The sequence below is a fragment of the Primulina eburnea genome, chromosome 8 (genome assembly GCF_022965805.1).
Source record: "Primulina eburnea isolate SZY01 chromosome 8, ASM2296580v1, whole genome shotgun sequence".
Lineage (NCBI taxonomy): Eukaryota > Viridiplantae > Streptophyta > Magnoliopsida > Lamiales > Gesneriaceae > Primulina > Primulina eburnea.
In genome coordinates, this window is record NC_133108.1 from 26,910,460 (window position 1) to 26,934,113 (window position 23,654).

Genomic DNA, 23,654 nt, shown 5'->3' on the forward strand with positions numbered 1-23,654 from the left:
TCCTAAAGCTGATAGGAAAAGGTGAAACTCTTGGCATGATAATAAAGTTACTAAAAGGTAAGAATCTATGTTTTATATTATTTAATCATTATTTATCGTTTACGTTGTATTTATTTCTTTAAGCATTTTTATACCCTACTTATAAGTGGGAGTTTTGATTTATTGTTGCTATATGTTACACTAAATTCTTGGAACTATTTAAATGTTAGTTTGGTATTACCAACCATTTAAAGTGGATGCCTTGATTTATTATATTTGAATATAAATTCTTGGAACCATTTAAATGTTAGTTTGGTTTTACCAACCATTTAAAGTGGGAACCTTGATTTAGTGTTTACAAATATATATATAGCACAATAAATACTTGACAACATTTATAAGTTTTGGAATATATTATATACTTATAAGATAATAATATATAACATAATATAAATATGATTATTTAATATATTGGAACCATTTTATTAAGTGGATTTCAATATTGTTCGTTAATGTTAACTTTATTAAAATACCAAGATTGGATCCTTTAATCTCAATTACTTAAATTAAAATTTAAACAATTAAAAATTACCAATTAAAGATTCGAACAACTAAAAGAAAAAATAAATAAAAAGACATTGTAGTGGACTTATAATTACCTTAGCTTCCATGTGGATACGATATCGGACTCACCGAATTATACTACTTGTGGACAACCTGATCTTGGGAGTGCAACAATCAGAGTCGCAACAGCAGATACTAATCTCGAACTCTAGCGGCCTATATCCTTCTTAGCGGCGGCTGAATCGACTAGGAACTGTTTAGAATATACAGTATTCCAAATATGAATTTCATGATACTCATCATATGAGCATCTCATATTCTTACTACTATTTGTATATTCAAGGGCTTTATCTATGCAACTAGCATGGGTATACAGATAAAGATTTGCCAAAACAATAATTTCAAATATTATTAAAATAAAGATTGCTTATACATAGAGTTTCATTGTGAACACTCGGCCAACACTTGGCTCGACGGGCACTTACTCTAACATTGAGATTGTACCGTTATGCCGTTGAAACAGAATTTTATTGAGTTTTGATTATATCCGGTATTCATTGAGTGGTGTATTGATATTATACCCCTTGATATTGTCATTGCCAGATTGAGTATTGACATATTCGAATTAGCAACTTTGACAGAGTCAGAGTAACAGAAAGAAAAGTATAAATCCATGATGATTCGGGATTGCACAACTCGAGTTGGATTTGACTTGAGTTTCCGTAAATCACATACGTTACTTTATTGCATTGACGTTTGAAATGGAATGGAATTGATATGCTTAGTCTATTGATTTATAGCAAAGCGTGTATTGAGTCATGGGCGGAGATGCCTAGTCATTGGCAGGATATGCCAAGTCTTTGGCGGATTTGCCAAGCCACTGGATGTTTGGTTTATATCGATGTTTGCTTAGGATCAGATCGGCTCCTATCGCTGAGATTTGATATATGAGACAATGTCCAGAAACCAGGATCCCTATATTAGAGAAGACGAGTCCATAGTTGATTTACAGTTTTATATCATTCATGTTTTTCGATTTGATACATGTTAATGATAACTGTAATATGCTTCTATATATGTTTTATATGATTGCATGTTTACATTGTTTGTACTGGGATTATATTCTCACCGGAGTTATCCGGCTGTTGTCTTGTTTGTATGTGTGCATGACAACAGGTTGGACAGGATCAGGGTCAAGAAGAGAATGAGAGGACAAGTTAGCGTGGAGATCCGGACGTAGAAGTAGATCTGTTTCATCACCTGACGTGTAGTGAATGAACAGTAGTTATTATGATTTACTTCATACATGACTTGTATTTAGATCAGGATAGTGATATTGTAAATGAAATAAGATTTATTTCATATATTGCGTACTCTTGTATTTACAAAAAAATTAGACTCTGTTTATTTAAATTGATCTAATTATTCCCAAAGATTATTAATAAATGAATTAGCGTTCGGGACCCCATAGCAGGTGGTATCATAGCAATAGGTCTGACTAGACTGAAATAGAAGCTAGTGAGCGGGGTAGAATGAGTTTCCTTTCTTTCTTTTGATTGCTAGCATGTTTTAATGCTTTGAAGTACATGTTTACCTGTATTATCTGATTTGATTTGGTAATATGTATTAATGAGAATGAATCAGAACCGATTCTTGATCAGCTGTAAGATGATCGGAGGGGGGGACTGAACTGAAACAGATTTGTTGTATTGGGTTACTAATCCTTTTGTTATTCAGATGTGCCTCCTCGAAGAGTCCCAGAACAGGGCAGTACTTCTGCTAATTCGTTGGATGTGACATCAACTCCGATGGAAACGCTACTGAAGAGGTTTCGGTCGCTCAAACCGCCGACTCTAAAGGGTACTGAGACTTCAATTGACTGTGAGTGTTGGCTAGATGACATTGAGATGCTGTTTGATTCGATGGATTACACAGATGAGCGCAGAGTTAGTTTGATTGGGCACCAGTTGCATGACGTTGCAAAGAACTAGTGGATTACGACAAAGAGAGCTTTGAAGCATCGAGGTACGAATATTACCTGGAATGTCTTTGAAGTCGAGTTTTATCAGAGATTCTTCCCAGTGTCGTACAGGAAAGACAAGGGAGCCGAGTTTTCAAACTTGAGACAGGGCCAGTTGAACATTGAGGAGTATGTGGCCAAGTTCTCTACCTTATTGAGATTTTCACCACACGTGGCTGAGAACGATGAAGCTGTTGCTGATCAGTTCATCAATGGCTTGAATCTTGAAATATTTACATTGGTGAACATAGGGTGACTGAATAACTTTGCGGATGCCCTGAACAGAGCCAAGGCAGCCGAAGCCGGTCTGATTAGACAGAAAGGAGCTTCATATGTTCCTCCAGCACCGAGACCACATCAACCACCTCCCAGATTTGAGAGTGGTAGAAGCAGTGGTGGAAAGAAAGAGTTTCTGAAAGCCAGAGGAAGACAGTTTAAGAAATCTGGCAGCAGTTCTTTTAGCTCCAGTGGTTCCAGACAGAGCCAAAGTTATACCGGGGCTTATTGCAGAACTTGCGGAGGGAGACATCCGATCGAGCAATACCTAGGAGTGATTGGTAGTTGTCGTATCTGCAGACAGCGGATACATTTTGCGAGAGTATGTCCACAGAAAGGTTCCCAGGGATCCTAGGGAGTAGAGTCATCTGGATCAGTGGCTCAGACAGATAGACGATCATGTGCTATTCATTCTTTCCAGCCGCCACCGACTACTACTTTGTCACAGCAGAGGCCAGGAGGAAGCCAGACAGTGAACCAACCTCCGAGACAGCAGGACAGAGTATTTTCTTTGACAGAAGAACAGGCTCAGGAAGCACTAGACGATTTCTTTGCAGGTAACTGTTCTTTATGTGGTTACTCTGCTTACGTATTGATTGATACGAGTGCTTCTCATACATTTATATCTGAGCGATTTGCTTTGATGCATGATTTGCATGTTGAGTCTTTAGCTACTGTAGTGTCTGTCTCTTCTCCTTTGGAGACAGGTTTGATATCCATGAATTCAGTTAAACATTGTATGCTACAGTATGACGGGCATTAGATTGAGTTAGATTGTATTGTGCTTGGGTTGTCTGATTTTGACTGTATTATCGGTATCGATATGCTGACCAAGTACAGGGATACTGTTGATTGTTTCCACAAGATTGTGAGATTCAGACCGGATATGGTTGATGAGTGAAAATTCTACGGTAAGGGTTCTAGATCTAGAATTCCTTTGATATCTGTATTGTCTATGACTCGATTGTTGTAGAAAGAAATAGAGGGGTTCCTTGTATATTCAGTTGACTTACTGAAATCGAGTCCATCATTGGCGGATTTGCCAGTGGTATGCGAGTTTGCTGACGTCTTCCCAAATGAGATTCCGGGTTTGCCTCTGATTCGAGAGATAGACTTCAGCATTGAATTGATGTCAGGTACAACTCCGATTTTAGTGCTCCGTACAGAATGGCACCAATTGAGTTGAAAGAATTGAAAGATCAGTTGGAAGATTTATTGGCCAAGGGATACATTAGACCGAGTGTTTTTCCTTGGGGTGCTCCAGTATTGGTTGCGAGAAAGAAAGACAGTTCGATGAGACTCTGTATTGACTACCGGCAACTGAACAAGGCGACGGTAAAGAATAAATATCCCTTGCCTCGTATTGATGATTTATTTGATCAGTTGCAGGGTTCTTCTGTCTATTCCAAAATCGATCTGAGATCTAGATATCATTAGCTGAGAGTCAGGGATTCTCATATCTCGAAGACAACATTTAGAACCAGGTATGGACATTATGAGTTTATTGTCATACCATTCGGTTTGACTAATGCTCCAGCTGTATTTATGGGTCTGATGAACCATTTCTTTCAGAAATATCTCGATGATTTTGTGATTATATTCATTGATGATATATTGATTTATTCGAAGAATATGATTGAGTATGCTGAACACTTGAGAACTGTGTTGCGAATTTTGAGGACTGAGAAATTATATGCAAAACTGTAGAAATGTGAATTCTGGTTGAGACATGTTGTATTTCTGAGTCATATCATATCCAGAGATGGTATATCAGTTGATCCCAGCAAGGTTAAAGCCGTGATTTCTTTGCCGAGACCGACATCAGTGCCAGAGATTCGCAGTTTTATGGGTTTGGCAGGATATTATCGTCGATTTATTAAAGATTTCTCAAGTATTTCCAAACCGATTACTCAGTTGACTCAGAAGAACGCACCATTTGTTTGGTAAGAGGAATGTGAATCCAGTTTCCTCGAGTTGAAGAAGAGACTGACGAGTGCTCCGATCTTGACTATTCCATCAGGTACTGGTGGTTTTGTTGTATATTGCGATGCTTCTCACAAAGGGTTGGGTTGTGTTTTGATGCAACGAGGACATGTTATCGCTTATGCTTCGAGACAGTTGAAGCCACACGAGACTCTCTACCCAATTCCTGATCTTGAATTGGCGGCCATCGTCTTTGCACTGAAGATATGGCGACATTACCTATATGGTGAGAAGTTTGAGATTTATTCTGATCATAAAAGCTTGAAATATCTGTTTTCACAATCAGAGTTAAATATGAGGCAGCGAAGATGGCTTGATTTATTAAAAGATTTCTATTGTGAAATCAAATACTACCCAGAGAAGTCCAATGCAGCAGCTGATGCACTAAGTCGTAAGGTATCCTCTTTATCCTTATCGACTATTGGTGTTTCAAATTTTATTGAAGACTGCTGTTTCTCTGGATTGGTATTTGAGACAGATCATAGACCGTTGAGACTCTATACGGTGCAAGTTGAACCAGAGCTGATTTTGATAATTAAAGCAGCTCAGAAAGTTGATCAGAATGTACATAATTCGATATCGATGGTCAGAGCAGGGCATTGATCAGAGTATCAAGTACGGGATAATGTTTTGTATGTGAATAATCGTATTTTTGTGCCAGATGTTTCAGATTTGTAGCGACAGATCTTTTCAGAAGTGCATAGCAGTCGATTTAGTATTCATCCTGGTGGCAGAAAAAAGTATAATGATTTGAAAAGACAGTTCTGGTGGAGACAGATGAAAGCTGATATTGCAGAATTTGTGTCCAGATGTCTGAACTGCCAACAGGTGAAAGCCGAAAGAAAGAGACCAGGAGGTTTGTTACAGAGTTTATCTATTCCGGAATGAAAATGGGATCACATTTCTATGGATTTTGTGACGAAGCTACCGAGATCCTCCCGAGGTTGCGATGCGATTTGGGTCGTGATTGCCTGATTTACCAAATCCGCATCCTTCATTCCGTACAAGATGACGTATCGGCATGACCAGATGGCAGAGATTTATGTCAGGGAAATGGTCAGATTGCACGTAGTTCCGAAGTTGATTGTTTTAGACCATGATTCTCGGTTTACTTCGCACTTCTGGCAGAGTTCACAGCAAGCTCTAGGTACGAAGTTACATCTGAGTACCGCATATCATCCACAGACTGACGGACAGTTAGAGCGGACGATCCAGATACTGGAGGATATGCTGAGAGCTGTAGTTCTTGATTTTAGCACTAGTTGACAGGATTCGTTGCCACTTTGTGATTTTTTGTACAACAATAGCTATCAGACGAGTATTGAGATGGCACCGTTTGAAGCGTTGTATGGTAAGAAATGCAGATCCCCTCTTTATTGGGACGATATATCTGAGGTACCTGAGATTGGACCTGACATGATCAGAGATATTACAGAGAAAGTGAAGCTGATTCAGAAGAGAATGAATGCAGCTCAAGACAGACAGGCCAAATATGCCAATGTTCGACATAGACAATTGGTATTTAAGGCCGGAGACAGAGTATTTTTGAAGATTTCACCTTTCAGATGAGTTGTCAGATTTGGCAAGAAAGGGAAACTGTCTCCACGATACATTGGGCCATATGAGATTCTTGAGAAGATAGGAGATCGTGCCTATCGACTCGCTTTACCGCCTTCATTATCTGGGATACATAATGTCTTTCATGTATCGTTATTAAAGGAAATATCTTCCTGATGCTTCACATATTATTCAGCCAGACGAGGCCGAACTTGACGAGACACTGAGTTACTTCGAGAAGCCGATCCAGATTCTCGATCGTAAAGAAAAGCAGCTCAGAACAAAGACTATTCCGCTTGTGAAAGTTCAGTGGAATCGTCATGGCATTGAAGAAGCTACCTGGGAGACTGAATCATACATGAGACAGAGATGCCCTGAGTTATTTCATTGATGTGAGTTTTCTGATTTTCCTCTATTATACATTTCCTTCCGATATGATTTTATTACCTTTGATTTCGGGGACGAAATCATATCTTAGGGGGGGGGAATGTAATGCCCGAGATTTTTATCTGTTAATCTGCGAAATGATTTGTTGTGAATTGAATGATTAGAAGAGAATTAATCGGGACACGATTTTATTCGGCATGAGAAGATGTAAGTGCGAGGACAGTACCTCTCGTGCACATGCACGACATGATGCACGCACATGCGCGAAATGGACAGAAGACCTCACGCATATGCGTGATGTGAGGGCGCGCATATGCCGAGCTGTGCGAAAAGTCAAATGCAATTCCAGAGGACCTCGCGTATATGTGCGGAATATGGGCGCACATATGCTCGAGCTGCCGAGAAGTTAAACGCGGAGACCAGTAGGTCTCGCGCATATGCGCCGGTGGAGGTCGCGCATATGCGCGAGACGTGCTGCATGAGGAAATGGCCACTTGGCCTTGGACATGCAATATGTATATATGTTTGAAGCCTCCTTCTTCAAATAGTACCGAAGGAAAGAAACGAAGAAATCGGGGAAAGCTTCAATTTCTAATTTTAGAATTCAATTTGCGAGAAATCCGTCCGTTCGATTTTGAATCCGACTTCATTACTGTGTTCCTATCGACGCAGGCTACAACTGGATGTAAGTTTTCTTAAGATTTTTTATGATTTGAAATTATGACATTACCCGAATCGGATATGATTCATATATGGTGTTTCTGATATGTTAAACATCTTATAATTGAAACCGGATTGAAGAACGGTTATCGTATGAAATTGTTATGATTTTCAGAATGGATTTGATTGATATTCGCTATCAGATTTGTAATGTTATTGATTTTGAGTTGTTGGAATTGATATCTGACTGATATGGTATTGCTGGGTATATTGAGATTGTACCGTTAATCCGTTGAAACAGAATTTGATTGAGTTTTGATTATATCCGGTATTGATTGAATGGTGTATTGATATTATACCCCTTGATATTGTCATTTCCAGATTGAGTATTTACAGATTCGAATCAGTGACTTCAACTGATTCCAAGTAACAGAAAGAAAGGTATAAATCAATGATGATTCGGGATTGCACAACTCGAGTTGGAACTTGAGTTTCCCTAATCACATACTTTACTTTATTGTATTGATATTTGCAATTGAATGAAATTGATATGCTTAGTCTATTGATTTATAGCAAACTGTGTATTGAGTCAAGAGAGGAGATGCCTAGTCATTGGCAGGATATGCCAAGTCGTTGGCGGATTTGCCAAGACACTGCATGTTTGGTTTATATCGATGTTTGCTTTGGAGCAGATCGACTCCTATCGCTGAGATTTGATATATGAAACAATGTCCAGAAACCGGGATCCCTAGATTAGATATGAGTCGAGTTGGAGATGACGAGTCCATAGTTGATTTACAGTTTTATATCATTCATGTTTTTCGATTTGATACATGTTAATGATAACTGTAATATGCTTCTATATATGTTTTATATGATTGCATGTTTACATTGTTTGTACTGGGATTATATTCTCACCGGAGTTATCCGGCTGTTGTCTTGTTTGTATGTATACATGACAACAGGTTGGACAGGATCAGGGTCAAGAAGAGAATGAGAGGACAAGTTAGCGTGGAGATCCGGACGTAGAAGTAGATCTGTTTCATCAGCTGACGTGTAGTGAATGAACAATAGTTATTATGATTTACTTCGTACATGACTTGTATTTAAATCAGGATAGTGATCTTGTAAATGAAATAAGATTTATTTCATATGTTGCGTACTCTTTTATTTTAAAAAAAATTAGACTCTGTTTATTTAAATTGATCTAATTATTCCCAAAGATGATTAATAAATGAATTAGCGTTCGGGTCCCCACAGATATTGACTTTGAGTTCTTAGTGGTGATTCACTGTGAGAGGTTATTGTTAGAGTAGGTGCACGTCGAGCCAAGTGTTGGTCGTGTGTTCACAATGAAACTCTATGTATAATCAATCTTTATTTTAATAATATTTGAAATTATTGTTTTGGCACTTCTTTATCTGTATACCCATGCTAGTTGCATAGATAAAGCCCTTGAATATACAAATAGTAGAAAGAATATGAGATGATCATATGATGAGTATCATGAAACTCATATTTGGAATACTGTATATTCTAAACAGTTCCTAGTCGATTCAGCCGCCGCTAAGAAGGATATAGGTCGCTCGAGTTCGAGACTAGTATCTGCGATGTGAGTACCATGTTTCATTGGTAGGGGACATTGTGATGTCCGAGCATGCAGGTAGGTGTTCCTGGTACAGTGCACTCAACAACCCTCCATAAAAGGACTTTCCAAGTGGTTCTCACTTATCGAGTGGAAACGTCCTGGTTTATGGTTGTACACCATTAGTCCTTATGACCCGGGACAACATTGAGACTCTATGTGCTAGCATTACACTTTGACTTGTTTACCGACTCTTAAGGGGTCATCAGGTGGCAAGGTTGAGTGTTTTGTCGAAACATATAGGAGTCGATGCATTGTAGTCGGGGATTCACCGCTTACCTTCGGGTATGGATATCCTATGCGTATGTAGTATGAAATCTCTGATCAGAGTATGGTGGTAATTATGAAAGGGGTTTCATAGATTATACCATCGATGCAACTACAACATGACACATAGTATCGATTCATTGACAACTCTCGATATACCAATGGTTGTCGAATCGGTCGGGATATATGAGTTGAAGGGACCGTACTGTACGCTAACCATAATTGAATGGTTCTTGCAGGCACTATCATTTGATAACTAGGGAATCATGTAAGCGATGCTGCTAGGCGTTTAACATGATTGGTTGGGTACTATCAGACTTGAGTTCTGACGTTCTTATTATCAAGGAGTTGATAAATAAGAATGGAGCAATTGGGGTATGCTCATATAAGGACATGTTTAGTTCGAATCACATGAAGATGTGAACCCACGTCTAGTTGTATCAATGAACCATTGAGGGCCACACAAGTGCTAGCTTTCTAGATCCCGTTGAGAAGTAAAATAGTTCAATGTGTTGAACGGATTATAAATGAGTTTATAAGTGTAAGAGAAAAAATAGAAGTATGACTTCTATGAGAGAAATGTAAATTTTAATTTATGGAAGTGTTCCTAAATTAAAAGTTGGCCAAGTGAATAATGTATTTGAAAATTGTGATTTTCATAAACATTATTATGGACTAAATTAAATTAATTCAAGTGTTAAATTAATTAAACACTAGTGGACCTAGTAGAGTCCAAATAATTAAATTAATTCAAGTGTTGAGTTAATTAAATAACATTGGGCCTTGTGGAGCCCAATTGGAAATAATTATTAAACTAGTGGGACTTGAGTAAAATCAAGTAAGGATTAATTGGGCTCAAATGTGTTTGAGACAATTTAAATTAAAAGTCCATGGGCCCTTTGTAAATAGTTACAAGCCCACTAGGTTTTGCATGCATGGGAGGTGAAAGGTTGGGAGACTACTTTTTGAGTTATCAAGGCATGGCATGCAAAAAGTGATTCTACTTTTCCCACAACCAAGACAAGTCTCCCTTCCCCCTCACTCTCCTAGGCTTGGCCGAAATTTTGAGTCCAAAAATTCTCTCAATTTTTCTCTCTTTTTCTTCTTCAATTGTTGAAAAAAGAAATCACTTCTCCTTGAAAAATCTTCTTATTTTTCTAGTGCAAAATAAGAAGGGTTCTAGCTAGTTGGTGGTGGGCCTAATTTTCGAAGGAAATGAGGAATCTTGTAGATTGTCTACCATTGAAGAGCCAAGTTGTTTACAACTTAGTTGGAGCCATCATCAACCTCAAGAGGTTGATAGGTAACTATTTCTCAACACACTATGAATGAAAAAGTTGAGATTTTGTATATGCTACACCTAGTACAAGGTGGCCGAAATCTTTCATGTGATTTTCGAAAATTTTTTGCTTCCGTTGTGGATTTTGGTCACCTAAAATCGATCCCTTTCAAGTGATATCAGAGCTAAGGGTACTAGTTTTCGTGTAGCATATACATAATATTATATTGAGGTCGATTTCTAACCGCATGAGATTAAAATTTGCAACAAATATCAAGGTGTTTTGGGGCATATTTCGGACAGCATGTTGCTGCCCGTTTTGTGCAGCTCGGGCTGCCCGAAGGGTTGCCCATTTCGGGCAGCTAGGGCAGCCCCAGGGCTGCTCGAACAACACCATTCAAAAATTAAAAAAAAAATTTGCCGGAATCCGGCGACGGAGCTCCGGCTCCGGCGATGACGACTAGGGTTTCCAAAATGTTTTGGATTATCAAAGTGTCATGGGCCTTAAGTTGTTGGGCCATTGGATGGCTAACATATTTGTGAATTTTAAATGAGCCAAAATATTTTTGGTGAAAAATAAGTTTTTGGGCCCTTAAGTTTAAAATTACAAAAGTTGCAAATTTTTCTCATAAAATAAATAATTGAAGTCGGACTTTAATTTTTTATAGTAAATTGTGATTTATAAGAAATTCGGTTATAAATAAATTAATTGGAAAGTAGACAAAGGTGTTTGTATACTTTGTTAATTTAGTTTATAATCGTGGCAGTTAGTGATTGGATCAAGATATATAATATTGGATCAATTAATTATTGTGATAATTAATTGATGGTGTATGATATGTGATATTATGCATGAAGGATGATCAAAAGCCCAAGCCCAATTTGCTAGGTGTATGCTATGATATTTTGTCTTGAATGATTGTAATAATTATCAAATTTAAAGTGGTCTTGGTTTATGGCCCGTTCCCACCCCATGAGATGTATCCATATTTGCCATGAATATTTATTTGTAAATATTAGTATAGTGGAAGATCAAGATTGGAAGATGGTGGCCATGATGATTATGAAGATCGAGACATGTAAATATTGGAAGCTAATGTAATAGTTGCATTTGCATCCCATGCATTTCCCTAAGATTGGACCTAGGCCCGTGTTTAGCTCACACGGGCCATTAGTATTGGGGCGATTGATCATCCTTGTTTGTTTCTGTTTATAATATATGCATGATATGTTATAAATAATGAGTATGTGCGTTATTATTATGATAATAACAAAGTTGCATGAATCCGGCAAACATACGACCAAACATGGCGAGCTTTTAAATAAAATTAATGATGAGACCTTTCAAAATTAAAAACCCTCATTTTGAATAAGATTCAAAATTAATATCAAGCCTGAAAAGGGGAATTATAAATTTGTTTATAATTTCCATGTCTTCCATCGACAATGGTGCATGATGAACGCTACCCGTACCGGAAAGCTGTGACATCCATTGACATGGTGATATGAACTACGTGGAACTCCCATGATTTCGGCTTATATTACTGGGGGAACTCATGGCGACCGTCCATTAAGGTTCAACATCGATGGGTAAGACTTGACATGTGAAGATGAACGACATCATATTATTGGGTCCTAATCAAACGTGAGACAAAAATTTACGTAGATGGTTGCATTGTGATGCAATTGGAAACTACCTTTTAGGAATTATGATTGGCTGATATTATTCGGGATCATAATTCGCTCATTGGACCTTATGTACCTACTGAGGAAAGGAGTTTCCCGTTTTCACTAGAGGGTAGTGAAAGATGTCAAAACAGTGGGAGCAAATATTTATGAAGTAAAAGTCCAAACTTCATATCTTACTAAATATTTTAAAATAGTCATCAACATTTATCTGTTTTTACTTTTTAGTACAAATTGACAATGTCTTCGATTCGCAATCCGATATCTGCAATACTCGACAAACACATATTAACTGGACCTAATTACCTCACTTGGCTAAGAAACCTGAAAATCGTCTTGAATTCGGAAAGGGTAGCATATACACTGACTGAGTCGCCCCCTGTTGAGGCTCCGACTGACTGCACTCATGAGGAATTGCAGACTTACACGGAATGGTGTGACCATGACTTGATAGCCAGGTGTTATATGCTGACTTCTATGAATGATGAGCTACAGAGGCGTTTTGAGGGTGCAAAGAGTGCTGCTGACATTCATTTGCATCTCAAGGAGCTCTTTGGTGAGCAAACACGGCCTCTTAGGCATGCTACCGTCAAGGAACTGATCACTTTGCGCATGCGAGATGGGGCCTCGGTCCATAAGCATGTCCTGAAGTTGATTGGGCTCGTGGACAAACTCGTTGGCATGGATCTGATCTTGCCTTCGGAGTTGACCACCGACGTGTTGCTGTTATCGCTGCCTAGCTCATTTGATCCTTTTGTGGTGAACTTCAACATGAACAAGATGGAACCGAACCTTGAGGAGTTGGTGAACATGCTTGTTACGTTTGAATCTACCATCAAGAAAGAGAAGCTGGTTCTTTATTTGTGTTCTTCATCTGGTACGAAGATTGATCCACATGGGAAGGGAAAGAAGAGTTCTCTCCAACGTCCCAAGAAGAACGTGCCCTTCATGAGGTATTCTCCGAATCCTGTCGTGGCAGCCACACCAGTTAAGGCTGACAAGACTGCTGATGTATGCCATCACTGCAAGAAGCCTGGACATTGGAAGCAAAACTGCAGGGAATATCTTGCCCAGAAGAGTTCTGGAAACGGTATGTTCTAAATTGAAGTAAACATTTCAATTAACTCTACTTCTTGGGTATTATATACCGGTTATGGTTCACATCTCTGTAATGATTTACATGTGATGGGAAGAAGTAGGAAGCTTAAGGAAGGTGTGACCTTCTATAGGATGGACAATGGAGCAAGAGTTGCTGCCAAGGCTATTGAAGATGTTTACTTATTGTTGAACAATAGTTTTAAGTTAATTTTATGAGATGTTTTGTTTGTACCTAATTTTGTGAAAAACATTGTTTTCATTTCTATGCTGATAAAAATGGATATTCTTGTTTATTTTGTAAAGGTGTTGTTAACATTTACATGAATGAACGTTTGATTGGTACTGGTGAACTTGAAAACGATCTCTATAACTTAAAATTGAAAGATATTCTATTAAATGTCCATTCAAAGGCAGACACCATATGAGATATGGATGGGTAAGCCTCCCAAATATTCTTATCTTAGAATATGGGGAGCCCTGCTTATGTGAAGCAGGTAGTGGGAGATAAATTGGATAGTCGATCCATTTTATGTTACTTTGTGGGATATCCAAGGAATTCTGTTGGATTTTATTTCTATCATCCCCAAGAAACAAAGGTGATTGTTTCTAGGAATGCGAAAAGAAATTTCTATTGGATAGAAAAGGGGAGATGATAGAACTCGAAGAGGTTCGAGAGACAACCACAATTATAGAACCCATACCCGAAGAGCCAAAAGAGGGAATGCAAGCTCCTAGAAGATCCGAGAGAGTCTCGAGACCACCTATGAGGTATGATCTGCTTCTTGAAGAGGGCCATGATGAGCCTAACCATGGATGTGATCCAAGGACCTTCAAGGAAGCATTATCTGATGCTGATTCATCCAAGTGGCTTGAAGCGATGGAATCTGAGATGAATTCCATGCATTCGAACCAAGTGTGGAATCTCGTGGATCCACCTAAGGGAATTGTTCCCATAGGGTGTAAATGGATTTACAAAAGGAAACTTGGGGCGGATTGGAAGGTATTGACCTTCAAGGCGCGATTGGTGGCAAAAAGATATACTCAAAAACAAGGAGTTGACTTTGAAAAAACATTTTCTCCAGTTGCAATGTTCAAGTCCATAAGGATTTTGCTAGCCATAGCTGCATGGTATGACAATGAGATATGGCAGATGGATGTCAAGACAGCCTTTCTTAATGGGGATATTGAGGAAGAGATTTACATGTCTCAACCTGAAGGGTTTACATCTGTCGGAAGTGTGCATATGGTATGTAAACTTCAGAGATCTATTTATGGTCTAAAACAGGCATCTAGGAGTTGGAACCTCAGATTCGATAGTATGATCAAAGAGTTTGGTTTTGCTAAGAATCCTGAGGAACCCTGTGTGTATAAAAAGGTCAGTGGGAGTGTTATGACATTCCTGGTGTTGTATGTTGATGACATTCTACTCATTGAGAATGATGTAGGAATGTTGCAATCAACTAAAATATGGTTAGTAAGTAAGTTCTCGATGCAGGACTTGGGTGAAGCATATTTTGTATTGGGAATACAGATCTATAGAGATAGATGTAAAAGATTGCTTGATCTCACCCAGTCCACATACATTGATACCATCGTGAAGCAGTTCTCGATGGATGAGTCCAAGAGAGGACATCTACCAATATGTCATGGCGTGTCCCTATCCAAGTCTATGTCTCCCAAGACTGATGCAGAGATAGAGGCGATGACACGCATTCCGTATGCATCTGCGATTGGTAGCATCATGTATTGGTTGATATCTACACGTGCTGACGTGGCTTTCGCACCAAGTGTAGTGAGTAGATATCAATCGAACCCTGGTCTTCCACATTGAAAGCTGTGAAAGACATCCTCAAGTATTTGAGAAGAACCAATAAGTTGTTCTTGGTCTATGGGGGTGGAGAACTGAAAATGGAAGGCTATACCGACTCTAGCTTCCAAAGCGATATCGATGACTCAAAGTCAACCTCTGGGTTTGTATTCATGCTCAATGGTGTTGCTGTCTCTTGGAAGAGTTTCAAGGAATATAGTACTGCAGATTCCACCACTGAGGCCGAATACATTGCTGCATCAGATGCAGCAAAGGGAGGCTGTTTGGATAAGGAATTTTGTCCAAGAGTTGGGCGTTATTCCTAATGGATTTGCTCCTGTCTCGGTATTGTGTGACAACACGGGAGCTATAGCTCAAGCAAAGGAGCCAAGGTCTCATCAGAAATCCAAACACGTATTGAGAAAATACCACATCCTCAGAGAGATAGAGGAAAGAGGAGATGTCTCGATAGACAAAGTCGGCTCCGCAGATAATGTTGCTGATCCACTAGCTAAGCCTTTACCTGGACCATTATTCGAGATGCATCGCGATCAATGGGTTTGAAGCATATGGGTAGTTGTCTCTAGTGCAAGTGGGAGATTGTTAGAGTAGGTGAACGTCGAGCCAAGTGTTGGTCGAGTGTTCACAATGAAACTCTATGTATAAGCAATATTTATTTTAATAATATTTGAAATTATTGTTTTGGAACTTCTTTATCTGTATCTCATGCTAGTTGCATAGATAAAGCCCTTGACTATACAAATAGTAGAAAGAATATGAGATGCTCATATGATGAGTATCATGAAACTCATATTTGGAATAATGTATATTCTAAACAGTTCCTAGTCGATTCAGCCGCCGCTAAGAAGGATATAGGTCGCTCGAGTTCGAGACTAGTATCTGCGATTTGAGTACCATGTTTCATTGGTAGGGGACATTGTGATGTCCGAGCATGCATATAGGTGCTCCAGGTAGAGTGCACTGAACAACCCTCCATAAAAGGACTTTGCAAGTGGTTCTCACTTATCGAGTGGAAACGTCCTGGTTTATGGTTGTACACCATTAGTCCTTATGACCCGGGACAACATTGAGACTCTATGTGCTAGCATTACACTTTGACTTGTTTACCGACTCTCAAGGGGTCATCAGGTGGTAAGGTTGGGTGTTTTGTCGAAACATATAGGAGTCGATGCATTTTAGTCGGGGATTCACCGCTTACCTTCGGGTATGGATATTCTATGTGTATGTAGTATGAAATCTCTGATCAGAGTATGGTGGTAATTATGAAAGGGGTTTCATAGATTACATCATCGATGCAACTACAACATGACACATAGTATCGATTCATTGACAACTCTCGATATACCAATGGTTGTCGAATCGGTCGGGATATATGAGTTGAAGGGACCGTACTGTACGCTAACCATAATTGAATGGTTCTTGCAGGCACTATCATTTGATAACTAGGGAATCATGTAAGTGACGCTGCTAGGCGTTTAACATGATTGGTTGGGTACTATCAGACTTGAGTTTTGACGTTCTTATTATCAAGGAGTTGATAAATAAGAATGGAGCAATTGGGGTATGCTCATATAAGGACGTGTTTAGTTCGAATCACATGGAGATGTGAACCCACGGCTATTTGTATCAATGAACCATTGAGGGCTACACAAGTGCTAGATTTCTAGATCTCGTTGGGAAGTAAAATAGTTCAATGTGTTGAACGACTTATAAATGAGTTTATAAGTGTAAGAAAAAAATAGATGTATGACTTCTATGAAAGAAATGTAAATTTTAATTTATGGAAGTGTTCCTAAATTAAAAGTTGGCCAAGTGAATAATGTATTTGAAAATTTTGATTTTCATAAACATTACTATGGACTAAATTAAATTAATTCAAGTGTTGAATTAATTAAACACTAGTGGACCTAGTAGAGTCCAAATAATTAAATTATTTCAAGTGTTGAGTTAATTAAATAACATTGGGCCTTGTGGAGCCCAATTGGAAATAATTATTAAATTAGTGGGCTTGAGTAAAATCAAGTGAGGATTAATTGGGCTCAAAATGTGTTTGAGACAATTTAAATTAAAAGTCCATGGGCCCTTTGTAAATGTTACAAGCTCACTAGGTTTTGCATGCATGGGAGATGAAATGTTGGGAGACTACCTTTTGAGTTATCAAGGCATGACATGAAAAAAGTGATTCTACTTTTCCCACAACCAAGACAAGTCTCCCTTCCCCCTCACTCTCCTAGGCTTGGCCGAAATTTTGAGTCCAAAAATTCTCTCAATTTTTTACTCTTTTTCTTCTTCAATTGTTGAAAAGAGAAATCACTTCTCCTTGAAAAATCTTCTTATTTTTCTAGTGCAAAATAAGAAGGGTTCTAGCTAGTTGGTGGTGGGCCTAATTTTCGAAGGAAAGGAGGAAGCTTGTAGATTGTCTACCATTGAAGAGCCAAGTTGTTTACAACTTAGTTGGAGCCATCATCAACCTCAAGAGGTTGATAGGTAACTATTTCTCAACACACTATGTATGAAAAAGTTGAGATTTTGTATATGCTACACCTAGTACAAGGTGGCCGAAATCTTTCATGTGATTTTCGAAAATTTTTTGCTTCCGTTGTGCATTTTGGTCACCTAAAATCGATCCCTTTCAGTTATTATGAAGGAAGCTCACAATACTCCGTACTCAATTCATCCTGGAAGTACGAAGATGTACAAGATCTTCAGTTGTTGTATTGGTGGACAGACATGAAAGAGATATCTTACGTTTTGTGTTCGAGTGTTTGACATGCCAGCAAGTTAAAGTTGAGCATCAGAGGCCAGCCGGAAAGCTTAAGGCACTTCCTATTCCCGAATGGAAATGAGAAAATATTACTATGGACTTTGTTGTGGGACTGCCGAGGACTATCAAGGGATACAATGCCATATGGGTGATAGTTGATCGTCTTAAGAAATCAGTGCATTTTCTACCTATTAAGACGACATTCACCATGACACAGTACACAGAGCTGTATATTCGAGAGATATTCCTACTGTATGGGATTTTAGTGTCCATTATTTCTGACCACCTGAGGTTCACATCGTCTTTTTGGAAAAGTCTACATGCATCGATGGGGACGATGTTGTTATTCAGTACAACATTCCATATTCAAACCGATGGACAGTCTGAAAGGATGATTCAAATTTTGGACGATCTACTCCGATCTTGTGTTACCTCTAATGGAATTCACCTATAACAATAGCTATCAATCATCTATAAGAATGGCTCCTTACAAAGCACTTTATGGAAGGAAGTGTATATCACCTAAACATTGGGATGAGGTTGGTGAAAGAGAGAAATTTGGTCCAGACTAGATCAAGTAAACAGCGGAGCTAGTATTCAAAATACGAGATAGGATGAAAACTGCACAAAGCCGACTAAAGAGATACGCTGACAAGCGACGAAGAGAACTAGATTTTACATTAGGCGACCACGTATTTGTGAAAATAGCACCTATGAAGGGTGATAAGAGATTTGGCAAAAAAGGTCAGCTCAGTCCGAGGTTCATAGGACCATTTGAGATTTTGAAGAGGACACTAGCCTATAGAGTGGCGTTGCCATCGATGCTAGCCGGAGTACATAATGTGTTCCACATCTCGATGCTGCAAAAGTACATGTCAAACCCTTCACATTTACTAAATTATAAGCCTCTGTAGTTGACTCCAAATATGTCATACGTGGAAAGACTATACAAATCCTAGGTAGACAAGAAAGGAGGCTCCGAAACAAAGTTATCCTAATGGTTAAAGTCAAGTGGCTGAATCACTCGGAGGAAGAAGCTACTTGGGAAACTAAGAGGGACATGAGGAGCCACTACCCGGAGTTATTCAGTAAGTTTTAATTTCGATGACAAAATTTCATTTAAGGGAGAGAGGAATTGTAAGGTCCAAAAGTACGATAACGTAATCCAACTGCACGTAAATTTAGGAAAAATGGAAAATGACTAATTAAATGGTTTTAATGGCTGGAATTGATTATGATATGCATGATCACATGTTTAAAAATAGGGTTTTCTATTAGAATGCATTAAAATGTATTGTAAAGGTTATTCGATACACGATCGAGGAACGTAGACCGGAGACCATATGAGAGAAAATATTTTGTTAAATAATTATTTTTAATTGTTTAAGGTGTGGTGTATTTTAAATGGAATTTTGGAAAATAAGGTGTTTTTATACGTCGAGTCGTATTTTAAACTGGTAATCGAGTTTCGATAAAAATAGGGACTTTTTGAGAACTCAGCTATTATTCTCACAAATTTTTCTAAACAAATATTTTAAATATAAACTAATGGGCTTAATAGACCTATTGTACTTGGTTAAAGGACTTAAGTTTGCACCATGTATTTTAATGAGAATAAAAGAACCATAAACCCTCCCCAAAACCAACCATAATCACACGCACACCTCACCCTAAATTGCAAGGACTCTTCTTCAGCAACACCACATGAAAAAATTGTTAGAGGAAAGTCATGTTTTGAATGGAAATTCAGCAAGGGTCCATCTCCGCCAACGTTCCTCGCATCGCCAATTTGTTTTTGTGTGCAATAAATGAAAAGGCACGCCTTAATATTCCTTCACTCATCTTTCACATCATATTATATGTTTGGATACATGATTGCATGAAAAACATGATACACTTTGTATATTTTCGTTTTTATGGCAAAAACATGATAAAACTAGAGTTTGCATCTTTTTAAACTCTTGTTTATGATGCCCAAAGGGTGTGCCATGGTAGGGTTACTAGATGGGACGTTTTCCCATATGTTTAAGGGTCATGAGATGCATGTTTAAGGGCTGGAAAGGTTAGGGCAAGAGGATGAACAAAAATAAGGGATTCTAGAGTCATAGTTTTTGGGTTGAGGTTCCTTGAAGGGTGCGGCTCGGTCATGGTTAAGGGTTGTGTCCAGGGGCCCTAAGGGGGTCTCATGTTGGTCCTATTTGGCTGGAAAGGGGGGCTGTTGCAAGGAGAAGGGGCCATAGGGTTCAAGGGAGGTCGCGTGCATGGTTAGGGAACGTATTGGTGGCTGTGGGATGCGAGCTGCGGTAAGCTCATTCCAGTAGAGTTCCTAGGGTGTGATCAAGGTCTTAGGATGGTCAAATAGGGTCTGGACCAAGTGGCTAAGGGCTAGAGTCGAAGGTTGCATGGGATGGTCAAGTTAGGGTACGAAAATAGGAGGGTATAATTTTCAGTAGTGGTTTAGGCTGGTTCGAGGGTCTTAATTGGCTTGATTTAGGTTGTATATGGTATATTTAGGTGATATCAAGCAATGTTTCAAGTTTGGTCAGGTTTCGAGTCAATACGAGTCATAACTGAGATGTACGTCTAAGTTTAAATACGAACTGAGAAATTAGTCGAGAAGCTTAAGTTTACGTCTAAAAAATATTTATGAGAGTATTTTAAGGTATTATGTTAAGTTTAGATGGATTTGGGTCTTCGTTTTAAGGTCTAAGGATAAATTGGGAAAGTTAGGGTTTCAGGGGAAAAACGGTCTTTTTATATCTGAAAATTGTTAGACGTCCTGACAGTGCTCTGAATGATGTAATATATGTTAAAATGTTTATTTCAAATGTTTATGGAATTTACTATGAAACGTAATGCTAAAAGACATATTGCGTGATTGGTTTAAAAGAAAAATGATTTATGTATGCATGAGATTTTATAAGTGATGGAAATATTAAAAGTTGAAGGAGGTGAATTGATTGTGACTAATACGATGATACAATGATATGTAAGGCCAATGATCAATTGACGGGTGAGAGTGTGGCTGATGTCCCCGTCGCTCGGTACTGTGGTAAAAAGTAGATGGATCCATCGGCCTTCAGCTAATAAGAAAGTCACAATTGAGGATCTGAATTCAATAAAAAGGAAATATATACATTTATGATGAAAGGAAATGTGATATGATATGTTGAAAGGAAATGTTAAAGTTTATATTCATGAAAAGCTATTTTACTAAAAGTATTTTCATTGTTGCTTGTGAATGTATATGTATTACTTGCTATCATGGTTAAAGTCTGCTGAATCAATAAACTCACTAGGTGTGATCGATGCAGGTGAACATGTGATTGATGTTAATGGAGGTCTTTATGGTTGATCTTGCGGGACTGATGGTGCACAAAACCCGAGGATCGTCACTAGTTTTCCACGAAATTATGTTTAAGATTTAAGTTACTTTAAAGATTTTATGATATATGATGCATTTGAGAGGTTTTTGAGAAGATGTTAGAGTTAAGTTTATTTTTGAAATAATGTTAATTTAAGTTGGTTGACGTTTTACGATTTTATTCTTTGAATTGCCCTTCCATTTTGACCCCTTTTTCGTCCCAGACGAAGAGCCAACGAAGAAAACAGGTTTTTCCTTTTCGATGGTGGCTTCATAACTACTCAGCATGTTGACCAACTCTTCAAGGCTGTCCTCCAACTTTTTCATATTGAAGTTCACCACAAACCCATCAAACGACAATGGCAGTGACAACAGTAGAATGTCCGTGGACAACTCATTGGGGATAACAAGGTCCAGGCCCACTAACTTTTCAATGAGCCCAATCATCCTCACGCCATGCTCATGGACAGAGGCCCCTTCTCGCAGACGTGATGTCATGAGTTCTTTGATAGTAGCATGCCTTAGTGGACGCGTTTGTTCACCATACAACTCTTGCAGGTGGTCGTAAATGTCAGCAGCATTCACAGCTTCCTCAAACCACCTCTCCAGCTCGTTTGACATAGAAGCTAGCATATAGCTCTTGGCTTGCAAGTCATGGTCCCACCATTTTTCAAGGTCAGCCAGCTGCTCCTTAGTGGCATTTGGCTTTGCCGTCATAGGAGGGACCCGGGTGAGCACATATGTTATATTTTCGGAATTCAAAACAATTTTCAAAAATTTCTCAGCCAATCATGATAATTCGGCCATGTTAGCTTATTTTGATCTAGTATAACAGATAGTGGGTTTCGAGACGACATTGTAAATATACTGAAAAGGAAACAAAACAAATTTTACTAACTATTTTAAAGTATTTTGTAAGACGTAAAATATGGAATTTTGTTTTTACGAATTGCCTCCCACAATTTTGGCATTCTCACCACCCTCTGATGAAAAACGGGAAATCCAATTTCCTTATTGAGTACGCAAGGCCCAATTGCGAAATTATGATCCCGAATAATATCAGCCAATCATAACTTCAAAGATAGATCATAATTGCAACTCCTTGCAACCCTTACGTAATTTTGCCTCATGTTTGAGGAGGTTCCAATAATATGATCCCCTTTCTCTTCACGTGTCGAGCCCGGCCAATCAATGTTAAACCTTAGTGGACGGTCGCCATGAGATCCCCCAATAATATGAGCCGAAGTCATGGGAGTTCCACGTAGTTCACATCAAATATGTCAGTGGAAGTCACAGTTTTCCAGTGTCCAGGCCTCCCCAATAATATGAGCCAGACACTGAACGTGAGTAGCGTTCATCATGCAACCACCGTTGATGGAATACAATGAATTATTAAACTTCCTTTTAATTAACATTTTAATGGGCTTGATTCAAATTTTGGATCTAATCCAAAATGAGGGATTTTAATTTTAAAAAATTTGTCTCCTCATTATTTTTAAAACTTGCGCCATGTTTGTTTGTATGATTGTCGGATTCATACAACTCTTTTATTATATAATAACGCACATACTGATTATTTATAATATATCACATACATCATAAATAATAATAAAGTATGATCGATAACCGAGAGTTAATTGATCCGTACGAGGCACATACGGATCCATGTCCATAACCTAGGTAAATGCATGGATGAAAATGTAATATTACATAAGCTTCCAATATTTTACATGTCTTTGATCTTCAAAACTCTTTCCGAGGATCGGGCCCACCGTCTTCAAATCCTGATCTCCCATTAGTTCTTTTATTTACATAAAATATCTATGGCACATTGGGATACTAATTTAGGGGGTGGGAAAAGACCATAAACCAGGTCCACTTTTAATTATCAAATAATCAAAAATTACCACATGTAAAAAATCCTAACATACACCTAGCACATTTGTTGTGGCTCTAGATCATCCTTTTAACGTATAATATCATATAATATATAAATTCGATAATATCACATATTATCAATAAATCGTATATCTCGTAAATTATCACTAACTGCCATAATTATCAAATTAAACAAAAAATTTTATATAATTTCAAATAATTAAATTTCTTATAAAACACCTTTTACCATAAATAATAAAAATAATTTTTCAATTATTTATTTTTTAAGAAATTGATTTTATCAAAATTATTGCAGGGGTAAAATCGTTTATATTTCAAAAATATCAATTTAACCCAAAATTTTGAAAAATTCCCCCTCGGACCGGCACTCTTCCCGAGACGTTCCCATTGCCTGCTCG

General features: G+C 38.2%; 1 protein-coding gene across 1 annotated transcript; it reads right to left on the reverse strand.

Moving 5' to 3' along the window:
* Window positions 1-21,510: 21,510 nt before the first annotated feature.
* On the reverse strand, window positions 21,511-22,074 carry LOC140839113 (uncharacterized). Its single transcript, XM_073205748.1, has one exon. The coding sequence runs from the start codon at window positions 22,072-22,074 to the stop codon at window positions 21,511-21,513; it is 564 nt and encodes a 187-aa protein (XP_073061849.1).
* Window positions 22,075-23,654: the final 1,580 nt, after the last annotated feature.